Here is a 16,549-nt window from a genome sequence, read left to right as displayed (position 1 = left end):
ATAAAGTGATTCTGACTGGGATCCTGTGGCGCACATTCATAGCAGGTTTCGATCCTCTTAGACTGGGACTGACATGTAACACAGAACTAAGTGGGAACAAGGTGTGACTTTCCAGTTACAATTAGTCAGTTTTAATTAACATAAGATGCTTAGCCAAAGAATACAAAGGTTATTCGTTTTATAGAGAAGTCAAATACATCAAAAGTGCCGTATTTATAAACTAATTAAAACCAAACTGATAAATGTGAAAAATTAAATCTAATTAATACACAAAACAATTAACTCTGTGAACTCTCATGACTTTACTGCATTTATAAAACTGCAGTAGTTCCTACTTTGTTATTACCCAGTTATACAGAATAAGGTTAACAGGTTTCAACTGTTGACCAGAAACATTTAAATATGTTACATGTTTATGTTCAAGAATCTTTGTTAATTATCATATATATAATATTTAATAACACTAACAAGGAACTTGTAATTTGATTTAATTCAACAAAATTCTTTACTTTTAGATCAGCTTCAGCTCAACCAGTTACAACATTAAAATGCTGACTTCTGTAATTTAATACCCGATTAAGCTGAACTATACTGCAGAGAGAAATATTGTACATTTATTTAACAGCAGTGGAATCAGCTCACAGATTTATCCAAACACTGCAGATATACATTTTACAGTTTTTTCATGATGTGAATCACTCAGTTCACTGCTCCATCACGCAACATCTCAATAATTCAAACTTTCTACGCTTTGTGTTCAAGTTAAAGGACAAAGGGCATTCAGGGAAAATGTAGAAACACAAGTTGTGGGGTTGAAGAGTCAAGTTTACTATTTAGATGTTCCACTGTATCAACCACAATGACTTAAACCTATCGATGTAATAATGTGATGGTTCAGTTCTATGTTGTAAAATGTTGTTTAAAAGTGATTTTTGGAGATTTCGATGTTCAATGGAGAAGTGAATGATGTCATGTTCTATAGAAAGTTACTGTTTAACTTAATGTGTCCTCCTCAGGGATCCCAGGGCCGAAAGTTGTTGTTGGGCCCCCGCTGAGTCCACAGTACATGTCAGATTCCTCATTCCTTTAATAACCAAATTGTAAACGCAGACACAAAACAATCCTCAGAAACGTTCATGCGTGTTTTCTGCCTTGAGCAGTTTTGTGAGTGAGTGAATGTATTAAATATGTCTGATGCAATATGCCAAAAATCCATCATTTATTGAAGGAAACAGCTGTCAGATGTTGTTTTACTATTGTTTTAAAAAGGATAAATCCTACATTTCCACATGTTTGTGTCAGTTAAACACTTCAAACGTGTATTGGTGCTTAATAAATCAAACTTTAAAACAAATATAATCTAAATCAAAAGTACTTAAACTAGATTTTGACTCAAATTACAGAGTACGTAAAGTTTTGCTTAGTTCACTTGTGGGGCTGTTAGTATGTAGGGAGTGAAGATAAAAGTGGTTCAGGTGTATGTGTGTGTGTGTGTGTTATTCTGAAGGACGTGGCCCCTCTTCTTGAAGATAAGAGCATCCAGCTCCCCTCTTCCTGGCAGGAGTGAAATGATAACAGCTTGCTCAGCTATTATCACTGTGAGAAAGAATTTATAAAGCAAGTCTTGATTCCAACAACAGTCATAAAAGGGTCATCATGCAGTATTCTATAATATGCAAACTTATATATCACAAAAAGATTATACTGACTACTAAGTACAATTTTATATTGACAGCAGGTCAAAGTTCAAAGTGTTGCTGTTTTATTTTGAAGTCTGCGTGAGGCTCCGGTGTATATGTGGATGTGCTCTTTCATTATGTAGCGGTAAACAGCTTCCAGTCCAACCTTGCACAAAATTCAAGAATGCGTCAGCTAACACAGTTATTCTGGATGACAGTGCTTTCTTTCATTCACGCACTTGTTTGCACAAATGCATCACGCTCCCAAGACCAGCTGGTATGTCTGTCAGTGACAAACTTCAGTTTGTGAAGTTGTGGAGATTCGCCTCCACATTCCACAGCGGAGAGCTTCAAAAGGAGGGACACAAAACACACAAATTCATGAGGAAACATCACGTGCAAAAGCATTTTTACACTGACGCACCCAAATGTAGAGGCTCAGATTTCAGTCCATGCAGACATGAGCGAAACGAGTTTGTTTTCAAGATATTAAGTTACACCATTTCCCCCAAATGAACCTTTATGTGAAAAATGCTCAATGCTTACTTCATTTAAAGGGACTCTGTTTTACTTTTTAATTTTCTGTCATATATTTATAAAACTGCAATAATGGATGTTTAAACACAGACTCATTTTTTAAGTTTCTAAAAAAAAAAGGGGGGGTCAGCACACGCACAAAAATTGTTGTTTCTACTCCTGGTTTTGTATATTGTAAAAAAAAAGACACTGTTCCTAATATGGTCAACACATGCACACAGATCTGGCTGTGGGCACAGAAGCTCCACCCCCCTGCTGTTTGTTCAAACCTGTTGTTTACAAAGGTCAAACATCATAACATGGCCACAGCTACACCGACTCACAATTAAATACAAGGTGCGGTACAGGTGCATCATAAATGGTATAAATTTATTGTAGCCCAAACAGAGCTGTACTTTAGACCTCATATGTGCCAGTATGTGCCACGCTGTATATTTAAGTAAACTTTGCACAGTGTGACAAAACATTAGCTACATTTTTTATATCATTGAACAGTGAAGGGCACAAAGTAGGATGACATTAAATAACTGGAACAACATAGAAAATAATTTAAAGGATCTCATGGTTTGTATATTGCAGCTGTGTGCAGTGTCTCTTTGATACCCTCAGGTAAAAACAATGGATACACCTCTGCGATATAACTCCTGCTGCTGCCTCCTCTGGGGTGATTTTCAGGCTTTGTGCCGACTTTCAACATGGCAGACAGAGCTTGATTTCAGGGTCACAGACAGAAAATCGAGGAGAAACAGAAAAAAGGAAACAATAAAACCCTGAAGTATGACGGTGCAGACCTGGGAGCACGGACAGTACGAAAGATGGACATGGAATCAAAAACAAAAACAAAAAAAACAAACAATTCTTGGCAATATTATAGAGTAAAATGTAAGTGAATGATATAAAGTCAAAGTTTTTTAAATTATTACAGAAAATATGCTTGCCAAAGACTGACTGTATACCAACCCACCAACATTTCATTTGACCAGATTCCATTAAATGTAACATTTTACATTGTACTTCTTTAACAGAATTACATGGAAATATTTGCAAATTTTAAAGTAAGAATTTTGGACTTATATTTTTTTGAGTGTAGCTCAAAGTTTAAGTTTTTTTAAACCCATTTTGAAACCTTGAGCTGAGCGTTTCTTTTGTTGCCATTTTAGTCTAAAATGGCAACAAAAGTGGTGGCCTTCAGATAGAATGCAGGCAGGCATTTTTTAGGCAGCTTTACTTTTCCAACCCGGAAACTACATCCGTATTTTAACCAGTGTCACAATTTCACAGAGATATGGAAACCAGAGACCATAAAAAGTAGACGATATCTGGCAACTTCAAGCAACTGCTGACGATGTGTGACACGAGTGACTGAAGCGACTACCAATGAGGGTAAAGAATACTGTTGATTGACCATACTGACCATATGACCTGATCGTAAATGCTATGGGTTACCTTGGCAACAAAAAGATGACAATCACAAGATTATTTTATTTGTCTGTAAAGTTACAGCATTAAAAAGAACATGTAAAAAAGCAGCTTTGATAATATATCTGAGATGGAAAGTAGAATTTCAGTTAGTAAAGGAGCTCACTAAGTAAAACTCTAAAAAATACAATTAAAAGTAAAAGAATAATTCAATAAAATCCTGTATAAAAAGCAGCCCTGTAAAATAAAATTATTCAAAACCTCATCAGAATGTTTTCAGTGAGTTTGGATTCTTTAAATTCAATCCAACTATTTAAAAAAAATGGTGTTACAGCTATAAAACCAACCACTTCCTCTTTGTTATTGTATTCGGCCTCTGTGTGTGTGTGTGTGTGTGTGTGTGTGTGTGTGTGTGTGTGTGTGTGTGTGTGTGTGTGTGTGTGTGTGTGTGCTGACGCCAGGATTTCAGGCACAATGAGTTTCTTCTAGCAGGCAGAAGACTCACCACAGTTAAACGTGTGATGACGTGACCGGCAGACGAGTGTGTTATATTTTTCCCCACTCTGATCTATGACTGTAAGTCACACATCCTCACGTAATGTTGCTTAAGTCAGCTCTGCTGTCTGCTTACATTTAAACGCAGTGAGCAACAACAGAGATGGGAAGATATTAATCCCATGATGACAGGTCACACACAGAGCATGTGATTGTGGAGGAGATGAAAACATGAAGCGTAGCTGCATGTGGTGGAAGAACCACATGCAGCTACGAGTTGTTGTTTGTTGAGGGGAAAAGGATTTGGGCGTTCAGTCTGGTTTTCATGTTTAAGCTGTGATTTTCAGAGGATTTGAGTACAGTTGTGTGCTGCGTGTGGTCCGGGGTTACATCCCTTTTTATGTCCAGCAGTTTTTTGTTTTACTTTGAGTTTCAAAAAACAGCAGGAAGTGAACCTGGATTTGAAAGTGACATGTGACTGTGTCGCTTTCCGAGAGCTGGTAGACTTGTGATAATCTTTTTACACAGGGAATGCACCCACCTCCAAAGCTTTTATAGTTGTTCTATAGCAATAGCTATAGCTCTTAACTCACGGCCCTCTTATTAGTTTTTACCAGTAAAAACAAAGATAAAAACATATCCTTAGACATTTGCATGCCCTCATCTGGCTTTTACAAGTTTACAGTTTTATATTACTGTGAAAGCTTTAACGTAGATGTTTTCAGCCCTGCATAAAACCCCAGTGTAAAAAAAGTAAATAAAAGTCATGAGGTTAGAGAAGTCAGATATTTCTAACAAGAGTTCATAGAGATCTAAGTGGAACCACTGGGATAGTAAAATGTGCACAGATTTTTGCATGAAGCACTTCTTCTTCTTGTTTTGACTTCTTCTTTTAGGTGTGAGCACATCAAATCACCTGCCTCAGCCTCACCATGTCTCTATCCTTAGCATCCTCCTCTTTCACACCAGCCTTCTGCGTGTCCTCCTTCACTCCATCCATAAATATTCTCAGTGGTCTTCTGAGGTTTAGGATTTATGACTGTGTTCATAAACCATAATCTATAACAGAGGTAGGCAAATGCAGGCCTCATGGGCCGATGTCCTGCAGGTTTTAGATGTGTCCTTGATCCAACACACCTGATTCAAATGGCTAAATTACCTCCTCAACATGTCTTGAAGCTCTCCAGAGGCCTGATAATGAACTAATCATCTGATTTAGGTGTGTTGACCCAGGGTGAGGACACAGGACACCAGCACTTGAGGCCTGGAGTTGCCCACCCCTGACCTATAATGGGTGGCTGTAGCTCAGGTGGCAGAGCAGGTCAGCCACTAATCTGAAGGTCGGTGGATTGATCCCAGGCTGCCTCCTGGCTGCATGCCAAATATCCTTGGGCAAGATACTAACCCCATGTTTGCCTACTGGTGGTGGTCAGAGGGCCCGGTGGCGCCAGTGTCCGGCAGCCTCGCCTCTGTCAGTGCGCTCCAGGGCAGCTGTGGCTACAATGTAGCTTGCCATCGCGTGTGAATGGGTGAATGACTGAATGTAGTGTGAAGTGCTTTGGGGTCCTTAGGGACTAGAAAAGCGCTATACAAATGCAGGCCATTTACCATATAAACATTTAACTGACTGATTGTGTTTGGATTTAATTGGCCAAAACATCAGTGAAACATGACATAAAATAACACTGTCCATTGTTTGAACTGCATGTTGTTATGCCATTATCCATTTATTAAACAGTTAGTTTAAACACAGATTGTTATATGCATCGGTCAGCTGATTCAGCTTTACTAGAGAAAGGTGTTTGGAGTGCTTTTAAATTTTTGAGTGAGGTTATTGTTTTATCCAAACCGAATCAGAATGTTTGAATTTCTAATCTAATCACATGGCAGCAGCTCAATTCATTTAGGCATGTAGACATGGTCAAGACGATGACGTTCAAACTGAGCATCAGAATGGGGGAAATAAGTGATTTAAGTGACTTTAAGCATGGCATAGATTTTGGAGCCTGACGGGATGTTTGGAGTATTTCTGCTGATCTGCTGGGGTTTACAGAGTGAGGTCTGAATAACAGAAAATATCCAGTACGTGGTGGTTCTCTAGTACAAAATGCCTTTTTGATGTTCAGAGGAGAATGGCCAGACTGAGGTGGGAGGAACGCAACGGGAATTTGAATAACCACTAGTTGCAACTAAGTTATGCAGAACAGCACCTCTGAACATACAATGCATCAATCTTGAAACCGAGGCTACTATTCACATGGGTTGACCAAAACTGGACAACGGCTCACCTGAGTACCTGTCTGAGGACTGTTGCTGAGCATGTTCATCATTTTTTGACCACAGTATATCCATCTTCTGATGACTGTTTCCAGCAAGATAACACATCATGTCACAAAGCTCAAATAAACTCAAACTGGATTCTTGAATATGATAGTGAGCTCACAGGACTCAGATTGCCTTCACAATCCAACAGAGCACCTTTGTGATATATGGTGGTGGAGATTTGCATTATGGATGCGCAGCCAACAAATAAGCGGCAACTCTGTGGTGCTGTTATGTCAACAAGGACCAAAATCTCAGCGGTATGTTTTCAACACCTTGTTGAATTCATGCAACAAAGAAATATGGCGGTTCTTATAAGTGTATTAGTTATACTTGATAAAGTAGCCAGTCTATTGTATGGTGAGGCTATACAAACAGACATGTTACTAAGCTGGGACACTCTTATTAACTATTTAGATACTGTAATACTGATGTTAGCCGAAAAATTACAGAAAACTACACGAGCACTAAAACCCTCACGCACTCCATCCCTGCTACTGTGTGACGGACACGTGACTGGCGCAGAAACTCCAGTCAACGCTGCCCACCGTCACGCTTCGGGTCCTAAAATCTGGTCTGTGCCTTTAATGTGCCAGAAGAAGCTCGTGGATGGGTTTGTCCAATTAGTGTGTAGGTGGGGCGCAGGAGGAAACCGAGCGGAGACCTACAGAGCGCACACACTGACCCTTATCCCGGAGTTTCCGGACACGGAGAACAGTGCGTGGAGCTCTGTCTGCAGTCAGCGGCAGCGAGTAGATTATAGACCGCTGGAAGTGTCCGATGGTGCTGCAGGAAAGTTTCCCCATGATTCAAGTGTCGATACCATCGATGGAGAAGGAGGTGGATGATTCGGGAAAGACTAAAAAGGTGAGGACGCGGCATTTTAGTGTTATCGGGTTTTTGGTTTTGGTTTTTTTGCGCAAATCCAGCGGGATGAAATTACGACTGCGGTTTATCTGGACACAAGCACTTTTTTTCGCTTGATAATTAGTAAAACTTTGTCTTCCGGGGACGCCAGGTAAGCCGGGCTACCTGCAGGAAGAGGGACAGTGAGTTCAGCTCAGGTTTTTTTCCACTCCAGAGTGGCAAGAATTACGCAATTTTTCTTGCAACAACAAATACAATTATCCTTATTACTAAATGCGTTGCAAAAACGCAGCAGCAACTCACAGTAACTGTGGCCCTAGTTGCTGTGATTTTACACTGTAAAATGTACTTGAAGCCCAGCCGCTCTCACTTATAATGTGACTAGATGTAATTGTTGATGCATTAACCTGAGAACTACACTTTGAGGTTGTAGTTTGCTGAGCTGGTATTTATTTATTTATTTATACAATCCTTCTGCATATTATTCTTTAAATTTATCAGATCTTTATATTATTTGTGTGTGAAATTTAAACTGACGATCAACTCTTAGATATGCATGTACGACTTCAGTTATACTTCCTCTGCTGCAGGAACATCTTTAAGAAGGGGTCGGAGTCTCAAATACAATACAAATGTATTTATATAGCACATTTAAAAACCAACGGTATACCAAAGTGCTTCACAATAAAATAACAATATAAAACCATCATAGCACTTTTTAAAAGGGACCTATTCTACTCATTTCAGCTTTATCTTCTTTATTTTCCTGGATTCTACTAGAGTAACGTTGTATTCACTGTTCAAAATAATCCTTAGTGGTATATTGGTCATATTCTAAATCCCTCAAAGCTAAATTCCCCAGACAGAGGATGACTCTGTCTGGACAAAAAAAACAGTTTAAGCTCCTTTCTCTCTTAAGCCAGCTTCATTGTGATTGGCTGCCTCTCACAAACAGAAGGTTTGAATGGCAGGTTATTGGAGCGCTGTGTGCCTGAAGCAGAAACGATGGCACCTTGTTTGTGCCCTGTTCACGCAGACTGAAGTTTCTTGGGTATGCAGCCTAAGCAGACATGCTTGTATGCATTTCTCCAAACAAGTAACAGGGTGTTGTGTGAGGAGGCTGATGATGCTGTGTGTAAGCAGTTTGCTGATTGGTTGAAAAGTGGGCTTGAAATATAGTGACAGTAGAGATCAACCGGAAGAGGAAGAACCGTGGAAAAAGATTGAAACAGCAACTCAGACCGTGGTGGAAGGAGACACTTTTTTTTAAACACTTGGTTTCATTTCACTGCAAAGAAGCTTTTTGTTATGGTTTCTGTGCCATAAATGAAAGGATCAACAACATCTCAAACACAATCAAGAGTAGCCCACAGTCCCATTGTTCCCCATATTCGTGACACTCTGCCTGTCAAGCTCACATCACAGACTCAAAATTTGATTAAAAAAGCCTGGAAAGATAATTGGCATGCTCCCTCCATCTCACAACAAGAGACATCTGAAGGGCCTGATAAAGGATATAGAATTGAATACATTATAATAGTCCTTTATTGTCATTGTACATGTACAATGAAATTATGGGTGTTCCACGCCAACTGTGCAGGAGTCAAAAAGTATAAATAGTAAAGACAGCAGAAAAAAATAGCAAACAGAAGAATGTATATATACAGCCAAGAGGAATATATACAAAACAAGAGAAAGGTGCACATTGGAGAGCGAAGTGCAAAAGGACTTGGTCTAAGCACGTCACAAGTATGAAGAGGTTTATATCCTCAGAAAGAAGATGCAGGGTACCAAACTGTAAGTCAGACCGGTATAAAGTTTGTTTAATGCCACTTTTAACCAAACTGCTTAATAGTAATATGTGTACTATAAATGTGTGTAAATGTATTAATCCTATGATGATTATTATTTCATATTTGACTAAAGCCTAATGCTATCTACACAGCTAAAACATGTAGTAGCACTGACTCAGGCTGGTCACTTGAGATGACCATATTAAGAATATCCTGTCTTTCTGACATCACACAGCTCATAGAGTAGAAGCTGAGCGTTTAGAGCCGTGTGAAGCCCGAGCTTTTTTATGTTTTTCATTCAGTTTAGTTTCACTTGGTTTCCAGAGTGGTTTAGTTTTTATTAACCTCAGAGTTTTAGTTTTAGTCTCTCTTATTTTTATTATATTGCTATTGTATGCCGATATATATTAATGTTTACTACAATAAAACCAGAAGTTTTGAAAGCAGGTGATTCGCAGCCTTGTAGACCTTCAAAGTCTCATTAATCCACCGACAGCTCATCGGGTTGTGACAACAGATTTTATCAAACTAACAAACACTAAAATGTCCTCTTTTTTTAAATTGTATTTTAATTAGTTTTCCATCTTCACTAAAATTGTTCTTGATTGTTCCAATTCCCGGTGCTACAGTAAAATCACGGCTTACACACGTTAAATTCAGATTTCTTTGAAGTTATTTAACTTTTTTTTTTAAATTACAGGTAGTTATTTATAACGACGTTAGACTACTTCCATGTTAGAAAATAGCAAAAGACAGTCATACAAAGTAGTCATATATAAGATATGTACATGTTAGCATACTAACTCTATTTAAAAGTTGACTCATCATTGTGAAGGAAAGAAAAAGTGGATATATCGAATTTGCAGAGTGAAATCAGAAGCTCTGTGCCTCCGACTAGTGGAGAAGTCATGTTCTTGTATTATGAACCAGTCTGTGACATACAAAAGAAAATGTCTTTATTTCAGTAAATGGGTAAAAGTGGAGCCCCACAGTCGCCTGATTGTTGGTCATTTCATTAGTAACATTCTGCTGGTACCAGGAGAGACCCTCTTTTGTTTTTGTTTTTTCATAAGTTGCAGGAAATTTCACATTAGTTGTTTAAGAATTGTCATTCTGAATAGACTTTTGTAACTCAAGGATTCGTCTCACTCAGCTGTTCTTTTGTTTCTTAAACTTGAGTGTAAGTGAACTTCACTATAATAAAAATCATTTGTTAAAACATAACATACACATTTGTTTTTTTTTTTTTTTTTTTAAAGACAATTGGCTTACATGCTTTTCTTAGTAAGGAAAAATAATTACAATTTTCAGTTGGACTCTCTTTTGCTTTCAGAGCAGACTCATATTTAAGAAGGTGCTGGAAACATTCTTCAGAGATTTTGCCTCATAAATGTAACAGCATTACGCTGTTGCCTCAAATTTGTTTGCTGTACATCCATGATGTAAATCTACTGTTACACTACATCCCAGTGGTGCCTGGTCTAAAATTTCCGTGCAGTAAACTCATTGTAATGTTCAGGAAACCAGATTAAGATGACGAGCTTTGACTACTGCTAGCACCAAAGTCACCCTTTTCCCCAGTCTGATGCTCAGTTTGAACTTTAGCAGGTTCTGTCATGTTGCATTTTCTTCCGCTATTACCTAATCCCTGCTCATCATTTTATTTTAGAGAAGCACAACACTTAACACAACTTCTACCACTTAGTTCCCACCTTTTAGAAAGAACCAAATGCCTCAGTAGTGACTAAAGAATGAATCCTCTGTCTGTGTCCTGCTCTGTCTTATTTGCAGCTCTTCAGAATTGAAGTCTTGTTCAACGAGAGGAAACATTTTGTGCTGAGAAGAAACAGTGAATTTCAAAATCTCCACAGAAAAGTATGATCTTTGTTTTATGACCAGAGCTACTTTTACTATGATAAGGATGTTAAATGGGACCCAGATCTGTCTGTTTGAAATGTTTGAGGCTTCTTGTGCTGCTACCACATACAGCTCAGGAAAATCGTCCAGACTCCAGATTTCCCGAGCAAAAGGAACCAACATCTGAGGACCAAACCTCTGGAGCAGAGGAGGCAAGAGCTGGAAGATTATGTCCAGGTAAGACATCTGAGGCTTGGATTACGAAGCGGGTTCAACATAACCAACGTATCTCTGCGTTATCTGGATTCACTTACCCCAACAGTGGAAATCAGGTTATGCAGTCACTCAAAGCTGGTTATCAACTGGCCAAGTAAAACCAAAGCTTCCCCTGCACATTCATGTGAAAGAAGTGTGTTAGCACCATCTGATCGATCTAAAAAAAGGCATTTCAAAGATCAAATGACTCTTCTTTCTATGAGTGCTACCTACTCCAATCAGATGAAAATGAAACGGTGATTAAAGTAATTTAGTACGTTTATTTATTTTCTGCTGTGTTTTACTTGCATCTATTTGAAAGAGCGAGTGTAAACACAAAAAATTATTTTATTTTATATGCTGGAATATGCAGAAAATAGGTTTAAATGTTCGACAAATTTCTTCCAGTCGGAGAATGTTGCATATAATTTAATTTGCTTCATGCAATGTGCATAATGTTCAAATGTTAAAACTAATAAAACAAGTTTTAAAAAGAGACTTTTCCATTTGATTCAATGTCATATTGAATGTAAAATAGAAGAATAAAAGAATTGGGCTGAAAGGTCAGTTGCTTTATAACGTATTCAGGTTGCGTCTGTGAAGGTTCTCAGTCATCCAGGTCATCGTCGTCAAAGAAGCCATCTATGTCCACTGTGAGCGACCATCTTTGAACAGAGGCGGTGGTTTACGACACCAACTCTCTGCCATCTATAATCCAGTTTTGAGTTCCCTCCCCAGACGCCTTAACGCCCACTCACATCCTGGGCCATCTGACCTCAGGAAATCGCATGATAAGGTGGGGCCAGGTTTCACAAAGAGCTCACCCGAAACCCTGGCTGATTGGGACCCACACCCAGTTTCACACCTTGGCTCAGGTGATTAGGATCATCAGGGGGTCCTTTTGTCCCTCTGTGGGGGGACACTCCCACTGGGCTTATTTCTGGGACTCTCCACCATTTGACCTTAGAACTGAAGAAGCTTCTCGGATGAGAGGTGAAACGTCTTCAAGCAACTTAAAGAAGTCCAGACGCTTTCCTTTGCAAGCTCCTTTGACTTCAGGTTGTGTGTCATGTTTTTAAAAAGTAACAAAGTAATAAAGTAACTAATTACTTTTGAAAATAAGTAATCATTAAAGTAATAGTATTACTTACTTGGAGAAGTAATCAGTAACTAATTACTATTTTCAAGTAACTTGACCAACACGGCTCCCAGGTGACAGCTGGTCAGTGTGAAACTGCAAAAACTGATCTGTAAATGGAGCGATGTCAACATTATGTCCATGCAGAGTAGATGGTCTGACGATTTCTTACAAAGTGAGAACTAGATCAAATTATTTATTATTTATGTTCTAAATTAAATTCTTTCTAATTTGTTGGATAGTGAAGCTAACCTTTCTGGACCAGCACAACAATTGCCCATCTGTTCCTGCTGTTAGCATCATAAAAATGTGACTGATTAAGTGTGAAGACAAACAGCTCAGTAGGATGAGAAACGGGCTTCAAAGTGTTGATGTGTGCTTTCCTCTCTTTGGAACGTGTTGTTTATCTCAATTTATTCTAATATTGATACAGAAGTAGTAGAAAACTATCCTTGAACCCAAACTTTCTCTTACTAGAAAGTGTTAAAAAGAACGAACAACTTCACTTGTTCCCCAGTGTGCATATTAAACAAATATGTAGAACTGCTTTCGTGTATTTGCACAATATCTCTAAAATTAGAAACATCCTGTCTCAGAGTGATGCTGGATAAACTACTTCATGTATTTATTACTTCTAGGCTGGACTATTGTAATTTGTTATTATCACAATGTCCTAAATACTCCCTGAAAAGGCTTTAGCTGATTCAAAACGCTGTAGCGAGAGTACTGACAGGGACTAGAAAGACAGAGCATATTGGCTTCTGTTCATCTGTTCATTAAATGCAGAACCAAATGTAAAATCGTGCTCCTTGAACTGTATAGAATTGAACTTTTGAACTATTATTCAACCGTGACTAGATTTAGATAAAACCCCATCAGCTGACACTTACTCGGCATCAAAGAAATTTGCAAGGACCTCACTGAGTAACGCACAAAACCTTAGTTCAATGGATCTGTGATTCTCATTTTGTAACTCCAAATGTTTATATTTGTGTACTCTAATGGTTTAGTTTTGCATTATTCACAGAAAAAACTGCTTGAAACTGAAAGTTTAGAACCGTTTGAATTCAGAGATTTCGGCTACACTGACCTTGACTTGAAACTTTGAATTTAATAAACACTTTTCAGGTTTGAGGAAGTGTTTTTCTCAAACCTGAAAAGTGAGGAATATTTCTGCTGATGAAAGACACTTTATAAATATTATGTGGTTATACTACTGTCTAAAGAAAGGTTTTTTTTTTTCCTCTTTCTTGTAGACGTTTTGCCCTTAAAAAAACTGTTAAAGAAAACATGCTCTTTTTTTTTTTTCACCAGGATATCATCTACCAGAATGAAGATGTGCCGCAGGTGCTGCTGGACTTCCTCCACGTTAGACATTTCCACACGGGGAACAAGAGCAGCATGGAGTAAGTCCTTCAGTCTGGAGAAGCCGGACATTTTGCTATATTTAGCGCCTCTATTAATGGTCACGGGGGGCAATGTGACAACATAATAAATCTTCAGAAACGGCGATCTGGAGCAGTAGCAACCCTGACTCTACCCCACAGTGCATTTAATGAGGCTCTGTTAAGTCCCCGCTGCTCTTACAGAACACACACCATGTGTAGGGTACAACTAATTATAAAGACTAGTGTGCTATATGTAGGCACACTAGTCTTTGTTAGTTGTGTCTCTTTAAATTATACTGTAAATTTAATAAATCCTTAAAAACATGGACTGTATATAAAAGATGGAACCAGCCTGTTGGTTTTGGGAATTTGAAGCAAGTGACAAAAGCTGCAGTCCCTCGAGTGGCTCATTTTAAAAGTCGTCCATCCCTGCAAACTCCGTCGTATGAAATGGCCAACTATGCAGCATCAAAAAGCATTTCATTTTGAAATTTTTGGCAGTATTTAGTAATTATCTGCTCTGATTTCAGATCGCTTGATGAACTTGACAGTCAAGATGACAGGTGGGAGTATTACTGGTATTTCCTGTTTCTCAGTATTTGTGCAGTGTTCCATACGAATGATGACAGCTGAGTTCCAACTCACACTCATTGCATGAAATTAATCGATTATGTTTTGCTTTCGCTTACTCAGTTATCAGTTTACCAATCAGCGAGTGCTGGGATTCTTTCAGGATCCTTATCTCACCGACAGCACTTCAGGTAGGATGAACGCACGGCATGGAGAAATGAGTTTTGTTGTTTGGTGCTTTACTGCAGATATGGAAAGTTTCTTTAAAGCAAAGTTTGTCTTGCAGGTCTTCCAGATGTGGTTGTAGATGGGGTTCTTCAGGGTTTTTACCCCCGGGACGTCCGGGTCAGCTTCAATGCCCCCACAATCGCTGAACCTGAGCCCACTCTCCCCACATCTGACCCCACCCAGAAGCCTAATGTTCTAACTTAAAGTGCGCTATAGCTAAAAACACATGATTTTCAAAAATAGTTTTTTTTAAGAAAACCATCAGCACAACAAGACAAAGCAAAAGAAGAGTTTCTGTATGGTTGACGCAGTGGGACTGAAACCCGTCACCCAGGCTTTGTTGCTGCAGTGCTCCACCCATTGTTACTACAGCACAGACACGGCACATGGTTTATTTCTCTTTTAGTGTCTTCTGAAATCCAACTCGCATTGTGGCAGATTTGAGAAGTAGGTCAGATGACTGGTGGGAAAAATAACAGAGCATAAATGGCGGAAGTTGATGGAATTTTAGGAAAGAAAATCATGGCAGACTAAATGTGCCATTATCAGTGGATTTCATGCTGTCGCCACAGGGATCTACGTTTTAGAGTAGAAATGCTGAAACTATGTTCCGCATTTGGCACCGTCAGTGGAAAAGATGTATTTAACGTTCTCGTATTTAAACCAAGTAATACAATATCTCATTGAGCCCACTTAAATATTTTGCACTGTGAACATGACGGACTGCATCGGGCAGTATGGTGTCGTTCATACTGACTGATTCAAACCACAGCCTCAATTCTCGTATAATTCACTGTGGTTAAGCAAGTGGGAAGTTATTTTAAAACAAAGGGCTAAATTCAAAGTTTAATGAAATATTTTAGGAAAACACTTTACACATTTTAGGATATGCTCGTAACCGTTTAACCTGTAGAGTCATAACCAGGAGTAGCACAGAGCTAGTGCATACAATGTCTAATATCCTGACTGTAATATATTTTAAATATGAGGTTACATTTTTAAAGCCATATTTGTTCAGTCAAAGGTTTGACATGTGTGACTTTTGTACCATGTTTATAGTAAATTTGTAATAAAGAGTCGAACTGGTCCCGTGTGAATTTTCTTTATGAACACGTAGAACAAGAAAATCCACTTTCTTTTGATGGAGCAGCTGAAGGCAGGGGGAGAATTATCGTGTAGACACTTAGAAGGGTCTTCATTGATATAGTAATACACATGGACTAGCTTATCTGCACATGGACTAGCTTATCTGCACATGGACTAGCTTATCTGCTAGCTGCTAGCTTAACTCCTCTGTTTATGCAGAGAACTGCTTTGCTCCTGCTCTTCTCAAAGTGCAGTCTTTATTTTTCTGCACAGCTGCCACACCCACTTTGCTTGGAGTAAGAAGTAGGAAGTAACAATCTGAGAATTATTTTGTAGACACTTTCTATCTTTAGGTTGGAAATGTATCCATTTACAATCATGAGCCAGTTCCCCCTGTGGATACGGAGATAGGATTACTGGACTGACAACAAATGCTTTCAGAATTTGTTATTGGTCCCCCAAATACTACAGTGGCTATAACTAGGCACTAATAACAGTTTTCTGAAACTGAAGCTTAAGACGGCACCAATCTTCTCCACACTGAACTACTGCATTAAACAGGCATTACCGGATCCATTCTATTCCATCTGCAGCTGATGCACAACACTGTTGCACGGGTCTTCATTGATATAGTAATACACATGGACTAGCTTATCTGCTCTGTTTATGCAGAGAACTGCTTTGCTCCTGCTCTTCTCACAGGTACCTTCTATGTCAAGGCTGGTGAGTAATGGAGACCATGTTTTCCCCCTCTATCAACATTTGAAAAGAAAATCTTAAATCCACCTAAGGTGTGTTAAGAATATAAAGGGTTAGTTTGTGTTTCTGGTCTCTGGGTTCCCTTATCTTTAACTCATATTTATTTCATATTTTGGCCCCAAGCATCTGAAGCTGCACTTTGGTCATTTATTGTTT

The 16,549-nt window shown here is 38.8% G+C and overlaps 1 protein-coding gene across 1 annotated transcript; it reads left to right on the top strand.

Annotated features, from left to right (window-relative positions):
• Positions 1 to 6,980: 6,980 nt before the first annotated feature.
• snx22 (sorting nexin 22) lies at positions 6,981 to 15,557 on the top strand. The gene is made up of 7 exons (XM_085166438.1): positions 6,981 to 7,319; positions 10,904 to 10,987; positions 11,102 to 11,206; positions 13,677 to 13,768; positions 14,281 to 14,313; positions 14,444 to 14,511; positions 14,607 to 15,557. Exons 1-7 carry the CDS (start codon positions 7,233 to 7,235, stop codon positions 14,750 to 14,752), a joined length of 615 nt encoding a protein of 204 aa, XP_085022564.1. The 5' UTR covers positions 6,981 to 7,232; the 3' UTR covers positions 14,753 to 15,557.
• Positions 15,558 to 16,549: the final 992 nt, after the last annotated feature.

This window comes from Neolamprologus multifasciatus, chromosome 7, assembly GCF_963576455.1.
Source record: "Neolamprologus multifasciatus chromosome 7, fNeoMul1.2, whole genome shotgun sequence".
Taxonomy (NCBI): Eukaryota; Metazoa; Chordata; class Actinopteri; order Cichliformes; family Cichlidae; genus Neolamprologus; species Neolamprologus multifasciatus.
This window is presented reverse-complemented; position numbering and strand designations above follow the sequence as displayed.